We start from the raw sequence: 23,583 nt of genomic DNA on the forward strand, positions 1-23,583 counted from the left end.
TCTGCACACTATCTCCTAGAGTAGTACTTACGGTGATTTGGAACATCATTGATTAGTTTTTAACTTTTAATGAATGGAATCATAGCACATGTTCCATATGTTGCTTCTTTCACTTAATAGTTCGCTTATAAGATTTGGAATACAGTTGTAATTCATTCACTCTCATTGCTATATAGTATGACATTATGTAAATATTCTACCATTTATTTGCCCATGCTAATGTTTAGGGATATTTGGGTTTTGTCCAGTTGGGTGCTCTTTTGCATAGAACTTCTCCGAAAATTCTATACCTTTCTTTTGGTAAACATTGTTTAGTATATACCTGAATACACGTCAAATAGTGGTTTATATCAGTTTAAACTCCCATCCACAAGGAGAGAGGGTTCTAGCTGCCCTACGTCTGTGCCAATGCTTGGTATCATCTTTTTTCATTTAAATCATTCTGGTGTGTGTATATCACTATTGCACTGTGGTTCTTCTTAACCTTACAAAAACAGAAAAGAATAATTTTATTAAAGCATGTTTCACTTAAAGTATCTTAAATGCCCTGCTTTGCAATATTTTTTTCTTACTTAAATGATACATAAGAATAGTGATCCTGAACTATTCGGTAATATACTAGCTGGGAAGGAGATTATTGATCAATTGTAATTCTGATAAATTTAACGAGTTATTTACTGTAATAATTAAGAACAAAAAATAAGCAATTCTTTGGATTAATGTGGAACAATATTCTTGAATGTTAAAAGAAAGTTCCATGGTCTATAAATAAATCAAGACGTGAACCAAGTAAGTGTTTATTTAAAGTTAAGAGAGGAGTCTCAGTTTCCATTGCTGGCATTATGTCTGTATTTCAGGTGAAACAAAGGAAAATCTTAAGGCAAACTTGCAGTCTATTAGTTCAGTCTCACCCTGCCAGCAACTGTTATTTCATTCTTTATCTAGTAATATACAACTGTTCGCTGAAGAGGTTTTTGAAGAAAATAGTATATCCCTTTTAATTAGAAGCAGTGAAGACTTTGAAATGGTATAGTTACAGTAAAAAAAAATCAAATCAAAACAAAACAATTAAAAAAACAAGCACTTTGCACCAAGCTAATTGTATCTTTATGTTAGTTGGTTTCAGGAGTTTTCATTCATAATTATTGAATGATTGTATCTAGAGCTCACATTCCCTGTGTTCATATCCTTGCTGTATATTTAACGAGTAGTGTTGCCTTGGGAGAGTTACTTAACCTATTCAAATCTTAGATCCCCAATCTACAGATAGGGAATAATTATCGTATAAATATTATATGGTGTACTGTTCTGGGTCCTCCAAGAAGCAAATGCCAAAGAAGGACTAAACACAAGAGGAGTTTTATTAGGTGAAATGCCTATGAGTGAAAACGGGGAGGAATCTGAGTAAGGCTGGAAGAGCTGTTGGCCATGAAGCAAACATGACCCAGAGTGAAGGAGAGAGGGAAGCAAGGTGGAGTGGAAGCATTCGGCATGAGGTGCCGTCTAAGGCAGGTTTAGCAGGGGCTGCAGGGAATCCTGAGTCAAAATTGACCATTAGGGGAAAGCTATGTCTTCCAGTGATGGGTCTGTGTTAGTATCTCTGCTGCACTCAGTCATTGGTTGGAGGAGACAAACAAATAGATTTCAGAGCAAAGCGGCAGGTGCCCTAGTCAGTGACACTTCCAATATTTTGAAGCCTATGAGGCATGTTCTCATGGCTGCAACAAATGATTGTCACTGAGATGAACTGACAGACTCCAAAGAAAGTAATTAAAACAATGCCTGAGTCATAGTCATCATTTATCCATTTATTTATTCACATTATTCATCATTATTATTAATAATCACACTAATAAGGGAGCCACATGCGTAATCTACTTGAAATATTTGGAAGAAATATATAACAGTGCTACAGAGAAGTTAAGAGAAGCCTAATACTTATAATTTACTTGATTCTTCTTAACTAAAGAATATTAGTACACATTAATAGTATATGCATAATTGTTTTCCTTCTACTATTTGTTATTGGTATATATTGCTAAGTTACTAACTTACACTGGAATACCTAACTCTAAAACCCTCTATTTCTGCATAAAGAAACGAGTTCAAGGTTGTTTTAAAAATAAAGAGTTATTAATATCATTATTCTTATCACATCCAATTGGTATTATCCATATCAAAGAGTTCCATCATTTACTATCATTGGAAGGACATAATTAGCAATTGTTTGATCTACTTTTGAAAATTGATCATTGGGTATGCGTAATATTGGGAATAACTGGATATAACTTGAAACTCCTTTTGTTTGGCCATATTCTCAACAGTGGAACCTCTTTTCATCTTTTCAAAGAGTTTCCACTGCTGTAGAAAGTTCAGAAGGTTCATGTGCATAATTGTGATACTCTGCTCAAATACAGAGAAGGGATATTACATTACAAATTATGTGAAAATGCTTCCCGAAAAGTCTGTGAGGCCACTTTATCATGATACTTTAATGTAAGCAACATTTTACTCAGAGGAAGGTCTTAAACACAGAGGGGATGGAACCTCCAGGGCATGTCCCCCATCTCTTACTTTCCCCCATTTGTTCTCTCCTTTTGTAAATAAAAGCCTAGTTATTCTTCCCTGTGTGTGTTACTCAAGGGCCTTTGCGATTTCCCCTGCTGGGATGTCATCTTTTGCCCTAGAGAGCACATTAACTATATCCAAGACCTATCCTTACCTTAATATTTCAAGGGCTGCCTCAAGCTATAACTCCTTGGTCCAATAAACTTCTCCATATGTTCAATGTTTACTACTTGTGTTATCCCTCCCTCTCACTTGGCGTATACTCTTCCTTCTTGCTATCCCTACCACACGCTGAACGTCTCCTTTATTCCTACTGCTGTGCTTTAACTGTTCACTTGTCATTATGTTACACCACACTGTCAGGAAAATAAAGATAGTTATATTGCTGGAATCTAGTAAGAACTTTTAAATATAATGTAATGAATGAATGCATGAATGAACAAGTTAATTGATACATTATATTCCCAGGTATATAATGAGTGCTGTGAGGATAAGAATTGAGTCTTATAACTCCTTATAACCCCAGTCATGTAGTATAGGACTGGAATATAGGAGGGGGCGCTTAGTACATCTTTGTGACTGATGAATCTAAATACTTGTTTGAGTACTAAGTTGACATTATGTGACATATATATGTGTATATATATTTCTTTTGTAGTCCAATATGTAAAAAAAATTACTGATTCATCTAAATACTGTGTAAAATGAAGTGAATTGACCCAGATGATATGGATTCAGACATGTGTAATTCAGCAAAGATTGGTAACAAAGTGAGATGTATATTAACTTTTTTTAGTATATTGGTAAGTAGTATTAAAAACACAATTTTTGGTTGGGTCTTTTGAGAGGATAACAATAGGATAGTCTGTATTTGCATGCTAAGTGTTTTACCAGGAAAAAAACATTGCAGCTGGGCCAGATTCTGGTCCAAGAAAAAATACATTATTTTATACTCTTGAGGGAGTAAGATTCTGAACTCGAATCTGTTCCAAAAGTTGTGGCAGATAATACTGTGACCAGATTATTAAGTCATGTACCTTTCACTTTTCACTTTGTTAGCTATACTCAGCGTGTGGTTGGAAATGGAATCAAAGCCCAGTCTGGAAATCCCGAAGTCAAAGTCAAAGGAACTGATCCTGTGATAAATCAGATTATTGATAAACTGAAGCATGTTATTCAGGTAAGTGCCAATGCTCTATTTATTGGTATAGTCAGTGATAACTAGTAAATGATGACTTTCCATTATATGTCATCAACCTGTTAATCCTATCTGATAATCCTACCTGAAGCTGAGTACTGGAATAAATTATTTGTATCTAGAGTTTTGGAAATATTTGGTTGAGTGATTTTCATATACACTCAATGTGCAGCAGTATTTTAATGGATGGATAATATCTATCTGTAAAAGGAAACATGGTTTCAGGGTTTCAATAAATAATGAGAATCTCAGGATGAGTTTCATCCCTAACGAATAAGCTTTAGACATGGGAACTACTGTCACCATCTAAGAAAACACATAGAAGAGCATGGAAGATGCCAAAGGCACCTTCCAGGCAACTTTCTGAGCCTTGCTGTGAAGGTTTTTGCTGCATTTTCAACAAAAGTTAAGTCATAAATTAATCACATGCATTTCTTGTATTTATTTCCTGTATCACCTTTTACATGTTACCTAATGGTTGTTTATGAAATACTTGTTTTATCTTTAATAATATTATTTAATTAAGTGAGTATGTAATGCTGTTTTTAATACATGGCAAGTAAAGCATGAAGGTATCTGTCAAAGGAATATTTCATCAAACTATTTGATTAATGAAAGCCAAATATTATATTGCATGTTGTAAAAACCACCTTCCATTCTGCATCTGTTGGAGTTTGGGCTAAGAAGGGCTATTTTTTAAGTTATTAGTCTTTTTATAACAATTTATATTTTAATTTTTTCTAAGCAAAACTTTGTATGGATAGTTGATCCTGACTTCTAGTGTTCTATGTCAGAATCGATACCTAAGCATAGTACTGAGTTTTTATTGATATTATTCCAGAGTCGTTGGTATGCTTCTCATAACTGTTCTGCAAAACTTAAGTTTATATGGGGCCAGTTCTTAGGATTCCATTTTTATGGGAGTCTCTACAGATTGAGCAAAGCAAGATATGGGGGCTTGTGTCCAATACCAGAGATTTCTCCTTTTCAGGAGGCAATAATGGCTACTTTGCTCTTTCTACGGCTGGTACATTGGGAAAACAGAGCTCTCACCCTGGAGAGCAGAATCAAAAATAAGTTCCATTAGGAAAAGTATAAGAGAAAAGTAGTGCCGCTCACGGGCCCAGCCGCTCCGCGGCATGTGGGATCTTCCCGGACCGGGGCACGAACCCGTGTCCCCTGCGTCGGCAGGCGGGCTCGCAACCACTGCGCCACCAGGGAAGCCCCTAGGATATCTTTTAATTCTTAAATTTCCAGTGGGCCAATAAACAGTCTATTAGGAAATTGACACATAAACAAACTAGATTCCTAAGTATTTGCCGATGTATATATGTTTTTGTTGGAGTTCCCCGGGAAAGAGACTGTGAAACAGAGATGTGTGTGCAGGAGGTTCACGGCAGAGTGCCCTGCAGTCAGTAAGGGGCTGGAGGGAGGGGCACAGCACAGAGGGAGCAACTGAACTGTGTTGTAGCTTTAACAGAAGCCTCGCCTGAACCCAGTAGGACCTCAGGAGCTGGGAGGCCTCTTTCAGGTTGTCCTGAGTTGAAACAAGGAGGTGGGTCTTCATTGTCCCACACTGACCAGTGATTGGATGAGGGCTAGTGGGGTGGAGGTTGGGTGTGTTAACTCAGCTCTGAGTCAGAGCCAACAATATTACATACAGCTAGAGGAACAAATGCCTTCATCTAGGTGGCACCTCACAGCATCACGGGCTATGATATGGTATGTAGATCTGTATTATTCAAAAACTCTAGTGCACAATGGACCATAAAATCCAAAGAGCTTTAATAAAAAGTGGTTCCTCTCGCTGAGAGACAGCAAAGCTCAGTGGTCTCCAGCGTGGGCTAAGCATTCCCCAGGGAGTTCACAAGCTGAGCCACTGGAGGGCAGAAAGGAAATATCGAACTTCAAGGTATATTTATTCTGTCACATTCTTTTACTTTTTTTTTTTTTTTTGGTTGTAGGAAGGTATATAAAATATGTAACAGTGCAATAGCACATGCATATAGTTTAGAAATACATAAATATGTGTCGAGTGGGTGTGTGTTCAAACTGTTTTAATGGTATATGTATACACACACACACACATACATATATATATTATAAAAACAGATGGAAAACCCTGTTGTAGGCAATAAGGATGGAGCTGCTATATACAAAAGAGTACATGTAAAAAAAACATATTCACAAAGAAATAAGTAGATACTCAAAATGTAGGGTTTATTAAAAATTCTTCACAGGAGGGTTCACTGATATGTTGCCCATTTGGCATGACATTTGACCCTTCTTGCTTCATAGATTTCAAAGCCATATCCTTTTCAAGGTGGCAGAGGGAAATAATTCCACTTTTTTTTAGCACCCATGTTAAACTGAGTCCCATTCTTTCATCTTTATATTAGTGTGCAGATCTCCAATTATTCATGCTTAAGTTTCCTTCCAGAGTTACAAGAGAATATGAAGTAAAATGCTACCTTTGAGGTCTATCTTTTTAAAGTCTACTAGGGTGATATGATTGAAATTTAGATTTTTACAGAAGATAGCAGAAAGTCATATTTTGTACAATATTCACCTGTAATGTCTTAGAACATGTTCTTTCCTAAGACAGCTGTACTGGAGATGAAGAGAAATTTTTGACTTTGCCAGACTTCTGACCGCTGGTCACATGTGTGTGTCCTAGTGGGAACGGCTGCTGTGCTGTAATATCCAGGGGCAGTTAAACCTTTTCTGAAAAGGTTCAGAAAATCATCTTCTATAAGTGAGAATTTATTAATTTGAGAATAAGTATGGAGCAAGGGAGGAAGTAGAAGAAGGAACATATTTCAGAATCTAATCTGTAGGTTTAGGTGATCACTTATTTGTGTTTGGAGTTTGTTTTTTACTGTAATGGATATTAAATGCATTTGTCGAGAATACAGTATACTATAAAAATGCCATCTCTCATCATAGGGGTAAGCAAAAGTTCCTCTTGTCCTTTTTTTTTCCATACCTAAGTATATGGAAATAAGCCAGCCATATTTATTAGCAAAAACTGTCTCCATATGTTAGCCCCCAAACATCTTTCTTCTAGGCCTGCCATTGAGCACACCTCATTTTCTACCCTGTAACCTCTGCAGTTAGAGTCATTAAACAAGTGGGTAGGGATTTTACTTTGCACATGCCACTTTGTAAATGTCTTAATCATTAATTTATTCAAAATATTCCACTAATACTTATTGAATTCCCACTATGGGCCTGGTTCTGCACAAGGCACTGAGGTTACATGGGTGAGCAAAGCAGACACAACCCTGCTGTCATGGGATTTATATTCTAAGGAAAAGGACAATACAATGCCTGTAGCTGACAAACGTGAACAAATCCAGAAAACAGAACAGATGAGGTAGGGAAAGGCACTCAAGAAGAGAGAGCTTGTGGAGGCCTTTCCAAGTTGCGGGGCGGCTGGGTTGATACTGATTGACAAGGAATCGTAGGAAAGGGAGAAGGAATCATAGGAAGATCGGGGAGAACTGTGTTTGAGGCAGAGGAAATAATACATTCAAGGACTTGTGGCAGGAGTCGGTTAATTGTATTCAGAGAACGAAGAGAAAGCCATGTGTCTGGAACAGAATGAATACAGAAGAGAAGAAAACATAAAATGAATTAAGGGGAAACTAGTAGGCTCTGGTAGGGCATTTCAGTTTTCTCCTAAGTGGGAAAGGAAACCATTTAAAGGCTTTAGGCGGAGTATGATGAATTTATGTTTTATAAAGATAATTTTGGCTTTACTATGGAAAATGGACCTGAAGAGCAAGAGTAGAAATTGATTGGGCCTAGAATAAGAAGAGTGGGTAATATGAGAAACAGATGGATTTGGGTCAATCTGGCAAGTGGAGTTATCAGGAATTGTTGATGGATTGGAAATTGGGACAAGAGAAAGAGAATATAAGGAAGATAATCAGGGGGGATGATAATGTCATGAAGTGAAAAAAGGAATTCTGGAAGTGGAGCGCATCTGGGGTTTGGTTGTTGGAGTTGACCAGATATTAATAAATGAATGGTTCTCTTAAATTTGAGATGCCTGTTAGACATCCCAGAGGCACGCGCAGAGTTCATTGGCGACCCTAGAACTAGAAACGGACATTTGGGAACATCAGTATACAGATACTGTTCAAGTTGTGAGACTGTATGAGATTGCTACTTTCTTGTGAGAGTTTGTACCAAAACAATTAGAGGAGAATATAAAACAGCAGAATTCTATGAAAAATGTGTACTGTAAAAATCTACGAATGGAGAAATCATTTATTTAATGTATGTGGTACCTTGCAGATACTTAGAGAGTTGATCTTGGACAGACAAGATATTTAGTAACATTAACTTTTTCTTACTGAAGAATTATGTGTCTATTATAAGAAACCAAATTTTATTATTTTAGAAAATTTTACCAATAGAAAGAGTAGAAAATAAATGGTATACCACTTACGAAACAACAAGCCTCAGGAAATAAGCCTTCTAGACTTTTTTGTACTTATGTATACATTTGACTTTTTTTAATAAAACAAAGAGTACATTTGGTTTTGTGTCCCAAACTACTCACCTAACAACACATAAATTTTTTTTTCACGGAATTAAATATTCTGCAGTATGGTTGCTAGTGCCTGAATATTCTATCATATGGTAGGACTATCATTTTATTTAATCCAAGCACCTTGAGTTGGATATTTAGGTTATCACCAATTTTCACAATAATAAAGACTACTAATAGGTATATCCCCTATACATAAATCTTTTTGCAACTTTTTTCTCTTGTGATAAATTTCTAAATGTTGTAACCAAGAATCTGTTCATTAATAATTTTAAGTATTTTGATAAATATTGCTAAATTTTTCTCTAGGAAAATTATAGGAATTTATATGTGAAGCAAATTATATATTTTAATTTTCCCCGCATATTGAGGGTGTAGGTGAGAGATGGCAGTGACCACACATCAGTGTTAGGGAATATTATGGAGCTCTAGGAACCAAAGTAGTCAAACCAAAGTAGAACTGTTAGCCTGAGCTCCTGTCACCTGAGAGTACACCAAGGATGGCCAAAAAAAAAAAAACGCTTCCCTGGTGGCGCAGTGGTTGAGAGTCCGCCTGCCGATGCAGGGCACACGGGTTCGTGACCCGGTCCGGGAAGATCCCACATGCCGCGGAGCGCCTGGGCCCGTGAGCCATGGCCGCTGAGCCTGCGCGTCCGGAGCCTGTGCTCCGCAATGGGAGAGGCCACAACAGTGAGAGGCCTGCATACCGCAAAAAAAAAAAAAAAAATATATATATATATATATATATATATATATATATATATATATATATATATATATATATATGGTCTTGAAGAACCTAGGGGCAAGACGGGAATAAAGACACAGACCTACTAGACAAAATAAATATTTTTAATTAGAAAATAGTTTATAAGATTTTTCAGGACTTCCCTGGTGGTGCAGCAGTTAAGAATCCGCCTGCCAATGCAGGGGACACGGGTTCAAGCCCTGGTCCAGGAAGATCCCACAAGCCACGGAGCAACTAAGCCCGTGCACCACAACTACTGAACCTGCGCTCTAGGGCCCGCGAGCCACGACTACTGAAGCCCACGCACCTAGAGCCTGTGCTCTACAATAAGAGAAGCCACCGCAATGAGAAGCCCGCGCACCGCAACAAAGAGTAGCCCCCACTCGCCGCAACTAGAGAAAGCCCACGCACAGCAATGAAGACCCAACGCAACCAAAAATAAATAAAGATAAATAAATTTATGAAAAAAAAATTTTTTTCAAGTCTTCCTAGAGAAAGCGAAAACAGCTTTAATTTTATTTAATTGTTTAGGACAAGCCCTATCTTTAAGTCCTGCCAAGAACAAAAATGCCAAGAAAATTCAATATAAATGGATAACTATGGATTATAATTTGGTCCTCAGGGAATATTTCAGGCGCTTCGAAGTCCCCTCACTGTCTCTGCAAGTCCTTCTGAACTGGGAACAAGGACCTTGGACAAAAGAGGGAAGTCATTCCCGGCTCCCCTCCATCTGTGATTTTGGCATCTTTCTCTAGATAAGCCACCATACAAACCCTCAGAGATACATTCCTGCAGTTTCCTACATTCCAGAACCTGTGCTTAAGGTGGACATTGCTTGTACCTTTGAAAACGACCCGTGATAAATATAGGGTAGCTATTAGCCTTCCAGTGAAGAATTGTGTAAAGGATGGAATTTTAAAAGGTTAACATGAGCTTTCTTAGATGTTTGCATCAGCCTGAATTGCCCTTCGATAATAGATAGGAAACAGCACTTGATTCCTCTTAGTGCATCTGACAGAGGAAATGTATGAACATTTTAATTCAGATTGTCTCTCCTAACAAACTTATTTTGAAACTTCTCGGTCATATTGACTAAGTTTGTTTAGGGCAAAGCTGTCAGCAAAAAAGTCACAGTTATGCAGCAATTTACTTTTAAGCATTAAATAGCATCTATCATTTTTCAAAGAAAATGATGTCAGTGGTTAAAATCCTAACTGCTGAGCACTGTTAGTTGTGGACGGTAATGACCCACTGCTTAGAAATTACTTTACCTACTTTCAGTATGAAACATAAAAAGTAATATCACAGCAATTTTCTATAATTCTTTTATTGTAAGACCAATAAATGTTACAGTGTTGTTAAAAGTAGTAGATTTAAATAACATTTCTTCAAACAATTCCAATACATATAAGATATTACCGGTTTCTATTAAATATTCATTTTTATAGAAAGACTAAACTTCTTTAGAAAAATGTCTTCATGTATAAAATAAATTTGATTTGTAAATGTGAGAAAGAGCAATCATCATAACCATTTGCTTAAAAGCACAAAATACGTAGATATTTTATAATGTGTATTTCAGTAATCGCAACCTATGGCTTCAAGAAGAGATGAGAGACTTTCTTATTTTATGTAGGGAAAACTATGTTAAATTGCCTCTTTTCTTTTATCTCATTCTGTTCCTAGGATATCAATATGATAAATAGTGACTTAATAGCTATGATAAGTTAAGATGAGATTTTAATTGAAATCTCAATGTATGGTTATAAGGTTAGTGTTTATAAATACAAAAAAATGACACAGAATTTTAAAAAGATATTAGTATCTCAGAATTTCTGAATTATGAAAACTGTCCAAGCTTTTTTCATTAAATCACCTACTATGAAATGCATTTAGAAAAACGTTTCCTGTTGTTAATAGCTTATAACTGACAAAGCCACTTGGTCAATTCCTAATTGCAAACTATTTTGACACCATGAGGTGTCAGCTGACTCTGAACTTCTTCCACTTCTACCAACTCATTTCCTTGCTTAGGAAATCACTACAGCACCCTGACTCCTTCCTCCTGATCTCCACTACACACTAATATCATGTCCCCAGGCATACTTTATTAATATTCCAGAAAGACAGTCACTTCTTGATTTTGTATTAGCAATGCAGTAGTGACCAAAGCCTGCTTAGTTTTTGATTCAGAAGAAAGTATTTGAAATGCACTCAATAACGTTGAATGGTCATCTAATTTAGCAATTAGTTTGGTCTGAGTAAAGTCAAGGGAAGTTTGCTTTCTGGAATGTGTGGTATAATGCATTGACTTCACTATTGGCCATTTCATTAAAAAAAATCAATGGTCAGCATAAAACCAACCTTTTAAATTAGTGGGCAATCAACTGGAAATGCAAGTTTCAAAACTCTTTTTGAAAGTAATGGGGTTTGGGTTGGCCATTGACCATTTATTTTTTATTATTTAAAGAGTATGTAGCTGTTTTATGTTGGGTAAATATTTGACTTTATATTTACTCTGATGCTGCCACATCATTATTACCTATTAAGATTTGAGCCATTTATCCAGCAGATTTTCTGTTTGTCAAACATATTGAGAGAATGTTGGACACGAAAACTTTTATATTTAGGTGATTTTTTTGTACATTTGTACAAAAAATCTTTTCTTAATTTTGTACATTTGTACAAGAAAAATTGTACATTTGTACAATTTTGTGCATGAATGTTGACAGCAGCATTATTTGTAATATTTGAAAAGTGGAAATAACTCCTTTTTCTCCCTTGTTGTTTAGAGGTGTGTTTTCTGGGTGGGGGACACTGTTATAGGAAGATTCGTGGCTCATAACTACTGCTAGAATATAGAACAGGATGAACTACAAGACAGGAAATAGAGGAACTAAGTGAAAAGTCACATACTGACCTGCTTGTTTTCAGAATGCTAGCATACAGGTACCAGCTACTCATGTAGAATATTAGATGACTCTTCTTTGGAGAAACTGATCAATTCTAGAACAAATAATTCCACATTCTGATTGGGCTTATACCCATTGAGAAGTTAATTTATCATCTAATTGAATGGTGGTGAAATCCTCTATTATACCCTATATACATACAATAACTTCCAGTTGGCTTCTGATACCCAATACCAATGAACAATCAAAGATCACTGTGCATTGAAGGAAAATGGGAAAAAAATAAATGTAAAAGAGAAAAAGAAATGGAAACATTTAGATGAGTATGAAGAAGAAAATATACAAAACTATATGAATATCCTCCAAAAAATGAGAGAATAGGTTGTATCTTAAAAAAATACTAATATATTGCTTCTAAAAAATTAATGAAAGAATAAGAAGGAAGTTCAAAAATTAAAAGTATATAAAAATTTAAAATTCATTAGAAGGGTTTTCAAGATATAGTCAAAAAATATTCTATAAAATAACAACAAAAAAGAGAGAAGGAAATAGTAAAATGATGAGATGTTAGAATTTTACTCTAGGAGATCCTTGTAATAAGAATTTCAGAGAAAAGAACCAAACTAATAGAGAGAATGAGTTTATCATATAAATAATAAATCACTTTTTTCAGAAATGAAGAGTCTTGACTCCAGATTGAGCTCACCAAGTGACCATTACAATGAATGAACACACACACACACACACCACACACAACAATTATGAAATTTATGAATATTGAAGAGAAGATATTAAAATCTTCCAGTGAAAGAAACGAACCAAACAAAATACATACAAATGCATACGAAGAATGGGGATCAGATTTGTAGTTTCTTACTGACAGGAGTACTAGAAGAAAATGGAGAAGCAGTACCTTCAAATTATGAGGTAACTGATTTCTGACCTGAAATTCTATACATAGCTAAAATGGAAATCAAGTATGAGGATAGATTAAAAAGCTTTTCAGATAAGAATACACAAATTTATATTTTATATACCTTCTGTGTAAAGCTGTTGGCAAAGAGTGATCAAGAAATGAGAAGATATGGGGTCCAGGCAACATGATGTTGAATACATCAGGTTAGGGAAAAGGATGACTGTGGGAAGGAATTTTGCAAGCCAAAAAGAAAAAAAAAATTACTAAATGTGTTGGAATGTATGAAAAAAAACATTTGACAGGCTTCCCTGGTGGCGCAGTGGTTGAGAGTCCGCCTGTTGATGCAGGGGACACGGGTTCGTGCCCTGGTCCGGGAAGATCCCACATGCCGCGGAGCGGCTGGGCCCGTGAGCCATGGCCGCTGAGCCTGCGCATCCGGAGCCTGTGCTCCACAACGGGAGAGGCCACAACAGTGAGAGGCCCGCGTATCGCAAAAAAAAACAAACAAAAAAAAAAACATTTGACAGATTTGCTAGAGCATTTAAGGAAAAAGTTAGATAAATATAAGGCAAATTATGCAAATTGATAGATACCATGGCAATTGTACATTATAGGAAAGCAAAAACCTTTATATGAAAAGATATATAATCATAGTACACTATTTCCCTGAACTGAGTAAAATATTTGTAGATAAAACTATTACTGTAATCACAACTTTGCTAAAATTAAATTAGTTGTATGGGAAAAAGTAAAGTGGGTTGTGGTCGTATAAACAGAAAGTCAATAAATATTGCCAAGAATTGATAGTAAGAAACAGAAAATAAATGCCAATTTAATAAAGGTTTAGACATGTAAGGTTAATGCTAGAACAATCAGGTTGCTTATTACTTTCACCAGGAGCAGGAAACATGGTCTATAAAGTGCCTTTGGGAGTAGAAATGCTTTTTTTTTTCTTTTAAATAGACCTTTTGGTACTACTTGGTTTTTTACTAAATATATTTATTACTCTGATAAACATAAATATAATTTAAAAAACTAAAGACAAACTGCATCATGTTTTATGTGGAGCTGCATCATCTGGTCTTCCATATCTCAAACCTCATTAGCTAATTCCTCCCCTTCTTACTCTAATGTTACATCTACTCTCCCTACATACACACTCATTGTTTCAGTTCTTTCAATATCCCAGGTTCTTTCTTACTTCTAGTTCTTCCATTCTATTTTTTTTAAGCAAAACACATTATTATTAACTTTTACTTGGAAAAAAATTGTCTCTTTTTTTCTGTATCTCATAGTCATCCATTATGTCTCAGTTTCCCCCAAAGAAGGGCACGTGTATTCCTGTGTTCTTCCTGGCACTCTGCAACTGACCTATGAGAGCGCTTCTTTAGAGAAGAAAAAATCAACTTTTTCTGTACCCAAATATCTTGGTTAGTCTGAGTTTAGTGTTTTGAACCATATCTTGCAAACTTGGCTAATATTTCTGTTTGGACTTGGCCGATCTTTTTGCTCTGATTAAACGTTGCAGAGAAACTCCTCCTCTAGCTTTTTCTGGATATTAATTCAGGTTCATAGTTCTACCACCCTCATTGAATTCTGGGAACCTAGGGTTATAGTAGTTCATAACGCTTCCCAATCAAACAATCCAGCTTTTCTCTTCTTGTTATTCACAATTTTCTGGGCCATGTGCCGTCCTCTGCTGGCAGCTGTCACAACTTGATTCCAAATACCCCAAAGTCTGGCATGCAAAAAGGAATCCATCTAATGATCTTCTGTAGCACTCCTTTGCCATATGAGTGGCTCACGCATATTCTCAGCTTTCTGCAGGCGTTATGATGAGCCCATAATGCTTTGCAGACTCAGTAAATGTACTCTATAATCACTTGAATGTCATTTTATGAATGTGCTTTGAAGACGTAATTCGTCAGAGCAGAACAGTTTCTGGATATGTTTCTTGCAATTCAGCAGCACTTAACCAGATGGCCCCCTATCGTTTGGAAGCAGTGAATGCACCTTGAAAGTAGGCTGACTTATGAGAGGAATATGGTCACTGGGGATCAATGGGAAAGTTTCTTAGGCACAGGATATTGAAGAAGTGAAATAAATACTATATGAAGATTCATTGAAAACTAAACTAAGGGCTTCCCTGGTGGCGCAGTGGTTGAGAGTCCGCCTGCCGATGCAGGGGACACGGGTTCGTGCCCCGATCCGGGAAGATCCCACATGCCGCGGAGCGGCTGGGCCCGTGAGCCAAAAAAAAAAAACTAAACTAAACTAAACTAAGTAAAAGTCCTATGATAAAATGAAAATATGAATTGTAATAACCTTAAGAAATGTGATAAGTCCTATGAATATAAGTTCTGCATCATTATGTGTTTCACATTGATATGGTGGAAACTTAATTGGTTTCATTAGAAATAAAACAAATCATGAGTTTTATAGTAATGAGTTTGAATAGGCATTTATATACCTTTATACAAGGCAGGTCAGTTACTATTTCTGAAAATGGTCATTTTGAAATTTTATATCTGGAAATATATTATCAAACCAAGCCTGAAACTCATTAAACAGATGGTAAAATCTAATTTAACTTCCTTTAATGCTCCTTTTCTTTTCATCTTATAAAAGCAGATGAGCTTGTCAGCCTTTAATTATAAAAGAGTAATTTGAATTTATTAGGTATATATAACAAACCAAGTTATTTACTATATCCTAGTGACTTCCTACTGTGCACATTTTTAATTTAATGATAAGAAAATCTTCTCAAGATTTTTGTAAAAGAATCACATTATCAGAAGAGCAGTTTAAAATTTCTAGAAAATAAATGTTCTTAAGGCACTTAATAGATGTTGAAATGAGACCTAATTCTTAAGAGTTTTCAAAATATTTGATTTGCACCCATTAAAATTGGTACAGAGTTTAAATTTCATAATTTCCCATTTAAAAAAATGTGAAACATGCCTCAGACATATCAAAGTGAGTTATTTATATACTTCAATTATGAAATATATAGTTTTGACTGTATTGTGTTTTTTCATTGATGAAAATGGAGTAGCAAAATTATTATATGTCATCCAAGGACACAATAACTTTATTAGAAAACTAATTTTCTATGTCTGTTTCACAAATACTCTCATGACTAGTGGCTTTTTCGTGTTTCTGTGCTAATTCATTATAGTGTCACCTTTTACCCAACCTTAAAAATATCTCTTTTTCTGATATTTTAAGAATGTATTGCATCTCAACATACAAATGCATTTCTTGGATTTGTAACAAGGGAAAATATCCAAGGAATTATCCATTTAAAATAAACTTTTATGCCTAATGTCGCTTGTGATGCCTTTTGACTACCATCTCCATTATGTTATGGGCCATACTTGTATTTCCTCATTGTGTCTAGCAGAGAGCATGGAAACATAAAAAATGTTCAGTATATATCTGTTGAACAAATGAATGAAATTTATAGTTAAATTGATCACTATATGTAAAATATAAATGAAACAGAAAAGTGAATCTTCCTAATGATCAAATACTAACAGTAACTATTGAATATCATTCTAATTACATATAATATGCTTTCAGTCTTGGATTATAATTTTAAAATTCCTGTACTATTTTACTCATTTGTCTACTCATTTATTCACTGAATAAGGCAGTTTAGGTGTCAGGCACAATAATAGATACAGGGAGTACACAAGATGATTTAAACGAGGATGTTGATGAGAAACAAAGTGTATTACACTTATGAACTAGTCTGCTTCTCATCAAGTAAGGAAAGGGAGTCTGACCATGTCTCTTTACTTGATTCAACAAATATTATTGAGGCTGTATTATGGATCAGGAGATTTCCTAAGTAGTGGGCATACAAAATTGAAAAAGACCGTACCTACTTGTAGTAAAACATTGTCATAATAAAAAGGTAAAGGAATTCATTTTGTAAGCTTTATAGTAAGATTTCTGATCTAGCTTCAGAGAATTTGTCCCAGTTCCAGGAACCTAGAAGCCATTCAACTGAGATTGAATATAAAATGAATGAGAGGATATTTAATAAAATACTGTGGTACCATTTACTTCAATTAGAATATAGTTATAACTTATTTTTTTTAATTATGATGTGTCCATAATAGATGTGATGACTGAATAACAGAAATGTTGGACAGTGACACCTTTGAAGCAGTCAAGCTATTGCCATGATAATTTTGTGTTTAAAAACCAAGTAAAACTTAGTGAAATACATCAATAAGTATCTTTGTTCACTTGTTCATGCATCTGTTGTCAGCTGTGATTCAGCTGGTCTCTGCTGGGCTGGGCTGGGTTTTGCTGGAAGTCCAGATCGGTTGCACGTTGGTCATCTTTCTCAGATCACAGAACCGGAAACATGTTATTGTTATGACAGAAGTCAGGAGTTCAAACCCACCTGTGCAAAAACATACCAAGCTGCTGCTGCAGTAGAGCCTCTAAGATAAGCCTTTGGCCAAAGCAAAGTCACACAGCAAAGACCAAAGGCAAATAGTGAGAAGTACATCCCTTCCCACCCTCAATCCCCCACCCAGGGATGGAGATGGGGGAGAGAGTGAACAATTGCCCCAAATGATCTAATCTACCAAAATCTTGAAGATTTTAAAGTCATAAAGTCATTGGCATTGTTTTTCTTTTTTTGAATAAAGCTTTGCATAGACACAATACAATAGAAAGGTCCTATTTGAACTCTTCCTTCATATTCATGAGATTGCTACATTTTTCCACTCTGATTATTTTTTTCTTCGTGTACAAATCTGAAAACTGTATACTTAAATTTATTAGATCAGGAAAGGCACAACAACTTAAATCATCGCATAAGAAGTATTTCTCAATATTTTTAACGTTTCATGCAATTGTTAGTATTTTCACAGCAAAATACTTGGAATGATAGAATTTATCAATAAGTCTAAGTCAGATATTGATTTAACAAACTACACAAATCAGAATAAATGACAAATGAATAAATTACACTTGAAATATTTGTTTGAGCTGCAAGTGAGATTGGATTTTCATGTTAAACATTTGGATTTCAATTATTTTGTTAGGATTGGTTTATTAAAACATAATTAGTAACATCGGTAGAAAAACATGAGCTATAATTGAATCATTTAAATAATCACTTCTTGATGTCTTAATAGGCCAGATTTCAATTAATTAAAGCAGATACAAGTTCTCTATAAGTACAATTTATTATCAGTAAGTTTGCTTTTCTAGAAATGATAGGAAATTTAGAATTCTGCATTAGCATTTAATAACAATATGCTATTCTGATAGTGATGCATTACAGTTATCTACAAAACATGGTACAAGGCAGAAATATAGGTAATTAGAATGATTGCAACCTGTTTGCCTTTGGGAATTATCAATAGTAGTAGAATTTTTTATCATTAGAAAAATATAGATGATTTTAGAAATGGACTAGTTCCATTTTCTATCTAGAAAGGACTACTTATATACTGAGGTTGTGTTTACAGAATACCAGTGTTTCCAAACATAATGTGTTATTTTCTGTTTCTTCTATTCCACGCTGAAAATTTGTTCAACCAAACAAGCTATTAAATCTAATAGTACAGAGAAACTAGTATAGATATCTCAGACTGTTTCTTGTATTTTCTTAAAGGAAAAGAAATAATTATTAGCAAAGGATCTACCTTCCCAATGACTTCATTTCCATGTCTGTATTGCAGTGATAAATTTCATGGGTTGGGAGGAACAGTCTGAGATATCTATACTGGTTTCTCTATACTATTAGATTTATAACTTGTTTGGGATAAATTGAGAGATTGGGATTGACATATACACACTACTAGATATAAAATAGATAACTAATAAGGACCTACTGTATAGCACAGGGAACTCTACTCAATACTCTGTAATGGCCTATATGGGAAAGAATCTTAAAAAAGAGTGGATATATGTATATGTATAACTGATTCACTTTGCTGTACACCTGAAACTAACACAACGTTGTAAATCAAGTATACTCCAAACACCTGTTTCACTCAGGGACCGTAGTTGTTGTAAATAACTTTAACAAGCGTTTACTCTACCTGCTTTTATCATAATGTAATTTTATATGACAGTTCCCATGGGAACAAGCAGAAGGGCTTGTATGGAGTATCTCTACGTGACTCCATTAAGTAAAGAAAGAAAAGTTGTGTTTGGAAAGTGATCAGGTTGATAGACTTTGTCTCTATGAAACAAGTGGCCATGCATTATGTTTTAGTATGGGAGGTCAGAGAGAAGAATTCTCAAAATTTATTTGTTTTGGCAGCCAACGATTGGTCACACTGCACGTTTCAAGGTTACAAAGGAACCTCGTGGTGGTGCAAATGCAGGTCAGGAGAAGACACTTAATTGTGCTCAAGGCTTTAAAATGAAGCCAGAGCAAGAGTTCCAGAAGTTGGCAATATCAAGAAAGCAACCTCTGGAAGCAGACAGCCAGGGGACTCCAGAAATCTCTTTTCAGACCCTACATCCCTGGACTTTCAGAAATCATCACCCTGTTCTCCATTACTAAAATGTAATTCATGGTCACAACAACATAAAAATCAATTAAAAAATAAAAACAAAAAATACCAAGGTCATAGATACAGAGAACAGATTGGTGGTCAGAGGTTGTAGGGTGGGAGAAGTGGTGAAAGGGGTCAAAAAGTAAAACAATTTTACAAAGAAAGAATTTCAATACTGAAAGCCTATTTGAAACCACAGCTCTGTGGCTCATCTTGATGGATATAAAATATTGTTTATATGAAATAACATTAAAAAGAAAATTGGAATATAAAATAGTAATTTTAATAGAAAGTAATAGATTGATTATAACCATAATGAATTCTGATATGTACATTAGTAAAGATAGATTATTGTGAATAATATAAATGGTTTAATATTTATTATTTTGGTAAGTTTAAGTTTGGAAGGAAGTTACAATGGAAGAATAGATGTGCAGAAAGATTCAATACAACTTAAGAAAAACCAGTTTGCCACAAGTGACCCTCCAATACTAGCCCATGAAAAGCCCCCTTAGAAATCTCTGACGTTCTCAGGGTCAAATGTCCACAGTTCAGTGGCCATCACTTTATCTAAATCCATTGACCCATCCTAGTCACATGCTCCACTATCACCTTTATTTTTGTTGTTCTATGCTCTGCTCAGATCAGAAGCTACAGGTTGTTTGAGAACCAAAAGTGCAGCCTTACGGGGAAAAAAAAATGAACAAGATAGTAAAAGATAGATCAAGGGACTTTATAGCCACAACATGTCTGAGGTCTGAGGGAGCAAAACATGAAGAGAGAAAATAGTGAAAGCTAGCAGGAAAGGAAAGGGGCATAATACTAACTAATTTCTTAAATTTTGACTCCAAAGAAATAACAGTATTTCACAGACTCTCTTCTAAACACCAGTTTCACAAATGTAAATTTTTTGAAAATTTCACTCTTAATCCCTTTCCTTGACAGTGAAGCCCAGAGGAGGATACTTGGATTCAATTTCCATCACAGCCACCCTCCCAATCCTATTCTGAAGGATTCAGAAATCTTTCTTGAGTTGAGCAGGCTTCAGATTTCTTTCTGATGGTTCTGACATTTCTATTTAGATCTGTCTCCTTCTAGTCTTAATACTCTGTAATCACTTGAGCTTTTTTGGTTATTAGTGGACTGCTTGTGCTATTATTTTAATAATAACAATGTAACGGATGATTTGACAGTTTATTCTTAAATGTCTATGAATTTTACTCATTAACGTTTCTAAAACATTCACCAGAATTTAAGTATTCCAAGTCAAGTGGTCACTAAAGTAGGGAAAAAAAAAACCATATTTATGCATATGCCTTTCAAAAAACAGAAATGTACCACTTACTTTTAAAATGCATATACTTTGTTCTTTTTTTCTAGAGTTTTGGCTGGATTGTTTGCTGTATTGCAGAGAATCTTATCAAGCACAATCTTAATTTTCTTCTTTTTGAGGATTTCACAATTAAGATTGGCATTGATCCACCAATTAATTCTTTTCTCCTTATTGGATGAGTGCACATAGATTGCTTTACTTATATCTTAATTTTCAACATAAACTTTTAGCAGAATCTTTCATGTTTCATCACCATGTAAAAAGATGATTTTTTTTTAAACTCCACATCTCTGCTTTTAATTATATAAAGAAAACAGCATGACTGTCACAGAAAAACAGTATAGAGAAAGCACAATACTGAGCCTATGATAGAAGCTGAGCAAATAGTTAATGTATCAGGTCTGCTTTCAAAATATTATTTCATTATTACATTCATCACAGTGGCTGGGTATGGGCTCAAAATCATTTAGTATACAAAGAAAAATTTTACAAAGCTTTCAGCATTTATTAAAATTAGGATAACTGCTGTATTTCCTTTATAGAATAAGTTTAAGTAAAAAATAAGGTTTCAAAAAAAATAAGGTTTCATTTCTAGAATGTTGAACTGAAAATAAGTTTAACAGAATGAATTATTTGTATATGGAAGATAATAAATATTTGTTTAATGGAATTGGAACTATGAATGCTAAAAATTAAAAATATTGCACTAAAGATATAGTACATAAACCAATACATTAAAAAATTCTATCAATACTTAAGAAACAGAACATTCTTGAGTAATAAAATCTTTGAGATACAGTGAGGAAAAGTTCTCTTCAAATTTTTAAAAACAAAGATCACATGACTCTTTGGCTACAGTCTTAACTGAATAAAGAAGCGAATATTTACTAATCTCTAAATCATAATAGTAAAATCATAACTAATAACTAGAAGGATATGTTTTCCTAAAAATTAACCGAATCAACATTTCTTTTGAGTATTTAACATTAGTTACAGAAGTTAACTTTTCATTGATGACAGTCAGAACATTTGCATATGGACCAGTTTCGAGAACCAAATTACAAACCCCAGAATATAGAAACAAGCAGATGTGATTTTTATTCTTTTTCCTTTTCATTGAACAGTTACCTCATTTGAAATTTTTCACTGATTTAATTTAAATTTTTTTGATGGTAGATACATCTGTTGCTACCTATGTATGGTTTTCATTTTAATGGGTTGCCCTGAAGCTGTGACCATAATAATGGTGCATTTTCCTGCTGTTCGTTTATTCTTTATTTCAAGAATGCCGATTTTCAAGAAATAGAATTGTCATAGATTTGTGTTTTGCCTCTCCAAAATGTTCTTCCATTATTATTTCTAATTAAACATTCTATGGTTAATTGATGCATAGAACACCAAAGCTCCTTTAGAAATTTTTCAGTTTCCCAAATGCACATAGACATAGACTATTCAACAGTTACTACAAAATGATCTTTGGAGCAATACATTTTGTTATATAAGGACAATTCCCAATTGTAATTTAAAAGTGATACACTAGCTTTTGATGGCCTAGAATTAATGTACATTTACCATGTTAATCTTCATGCAAATTGAAGAAGACTGTGTATTCAGGATTGGTTACATAATTTTCAAGGTCCAGTGCCAAATGAAAATGTAGATTCCTCTCTTCAAAATTTACTAAGAATTTCAGAATGATCACAGTAGCACATGGATGGGGCCTTAGTAAACAGGTTGTATGCCAATGAAGACAGCCCTGTGTGTAATTTGAGAAAACTAACATCTTTATCAGAATGGTTTAAAAAATATAGAATATGAGATAAGTAGAAATAAAAGCTGTAATGAAAGATGACATAGCCAATCTCAAAATCAAAGCATGGAATTCTTACATGAATTCTCTGATAGAACTCACCTTTAAAACCTAATATTTCACCTATATTTCTACTTTTGAACAAATCTAGATAGAATTTCTATCTTACTTTTGCCTAAAATCTAACTTTTATCAATTCTAACTGCTGTCCCAAGTTCTGCCCTAATAAATAATTCACAGATGACTGTATTTCCTAGTGTATTAGTTGGAACCATATGAAATTATCAGTATCCAGCCTTCTTTGATTTACAAAGAGGGCAGTTTTATGTGTTTCCACCTAAGACATAGCAGCTCATTAAATATGTGAAGTCAGGAGCTGTGCAGACCCCACTCCCCCTTATGAAACACATTCATGTGCTCCTCCAAAAGCCACAATCAATCTTTTCTTACCCAAACTAATTATTATTTGAGTCTTTGACATTATTCATATGAGAAATTTTCCAGATTCTTCACCATGTTGGTTGAGTGACTCTAATAACTAACTTTATTAATTTTCCTCCTACAGTTTGACAGTCTTTATTGAAAAGAATGATCCAAATGTTGACTGATAGAGTCCATAGTGAAACATGTTTGCCAGTCCAATGACCTAAATAAGACTAAACCCTGACTCCCAATGTTTTTCTTATCAATTTATAAGCAATATGTTTGCTAGTATAAACTTGTGTAATTTTACGTGAAACCTGAAGAACCTTATTTACGTATATTCTTTTTATTTTGCCAACAAAGAACCCCTTTGGTAGTGTCCCATCTTCCATTTTCCATCCTATTTTTTTCCAAAATTCTTTCTGTTAAAACTGTAACAGTTTCTGTGGAGAAACCTAGTTCTTACCAATTCTGAGATCTGGGAGGCATTCTTGCAATAGGTCTCATAAACTCTGTCTGACATGGTGGGCAGTAAGATCAATAATATCTGTATAAAGAATAGAATTGTGAGTTCTGTTATGCTC

General features: G+C 34.7%; 1 protein-coding gene across 1 annotated transcript in view; it reads left to right on the top strand.

Moving 5' to 3' along the window:
- GPC5 (glypican 5) overlaps positions 1–23,583 on the top strand; it is a 644,868-nt gene that overhangs the window by 430,964 nt on the left and 190,321 nt on the right. The window contains exon 6 of the mRNA XM_079903067.1: positions 3,628–3,748. Within this exon, the coding sequence (XP_079759193.1) occupies positions 3,628–3,748 (121 nt within the window). The remainder of the gene's footprint in view (positions 1–3,627; positions 3,749–23,583) is intronic.

Source organism: Stenella coeruleoalba (genome assembly GCF_951394435.1).
Source record: "Stenella coeruleoalba genome assembly, chromosome: 18".
NCBI classification, from domain to species: domain Eukaryota; kingdom Metazoa; phylum Chordata; class Mammalia; order Artiodactyla; family Delphinidae; genus Stenella; species Stenella coeruleoalba.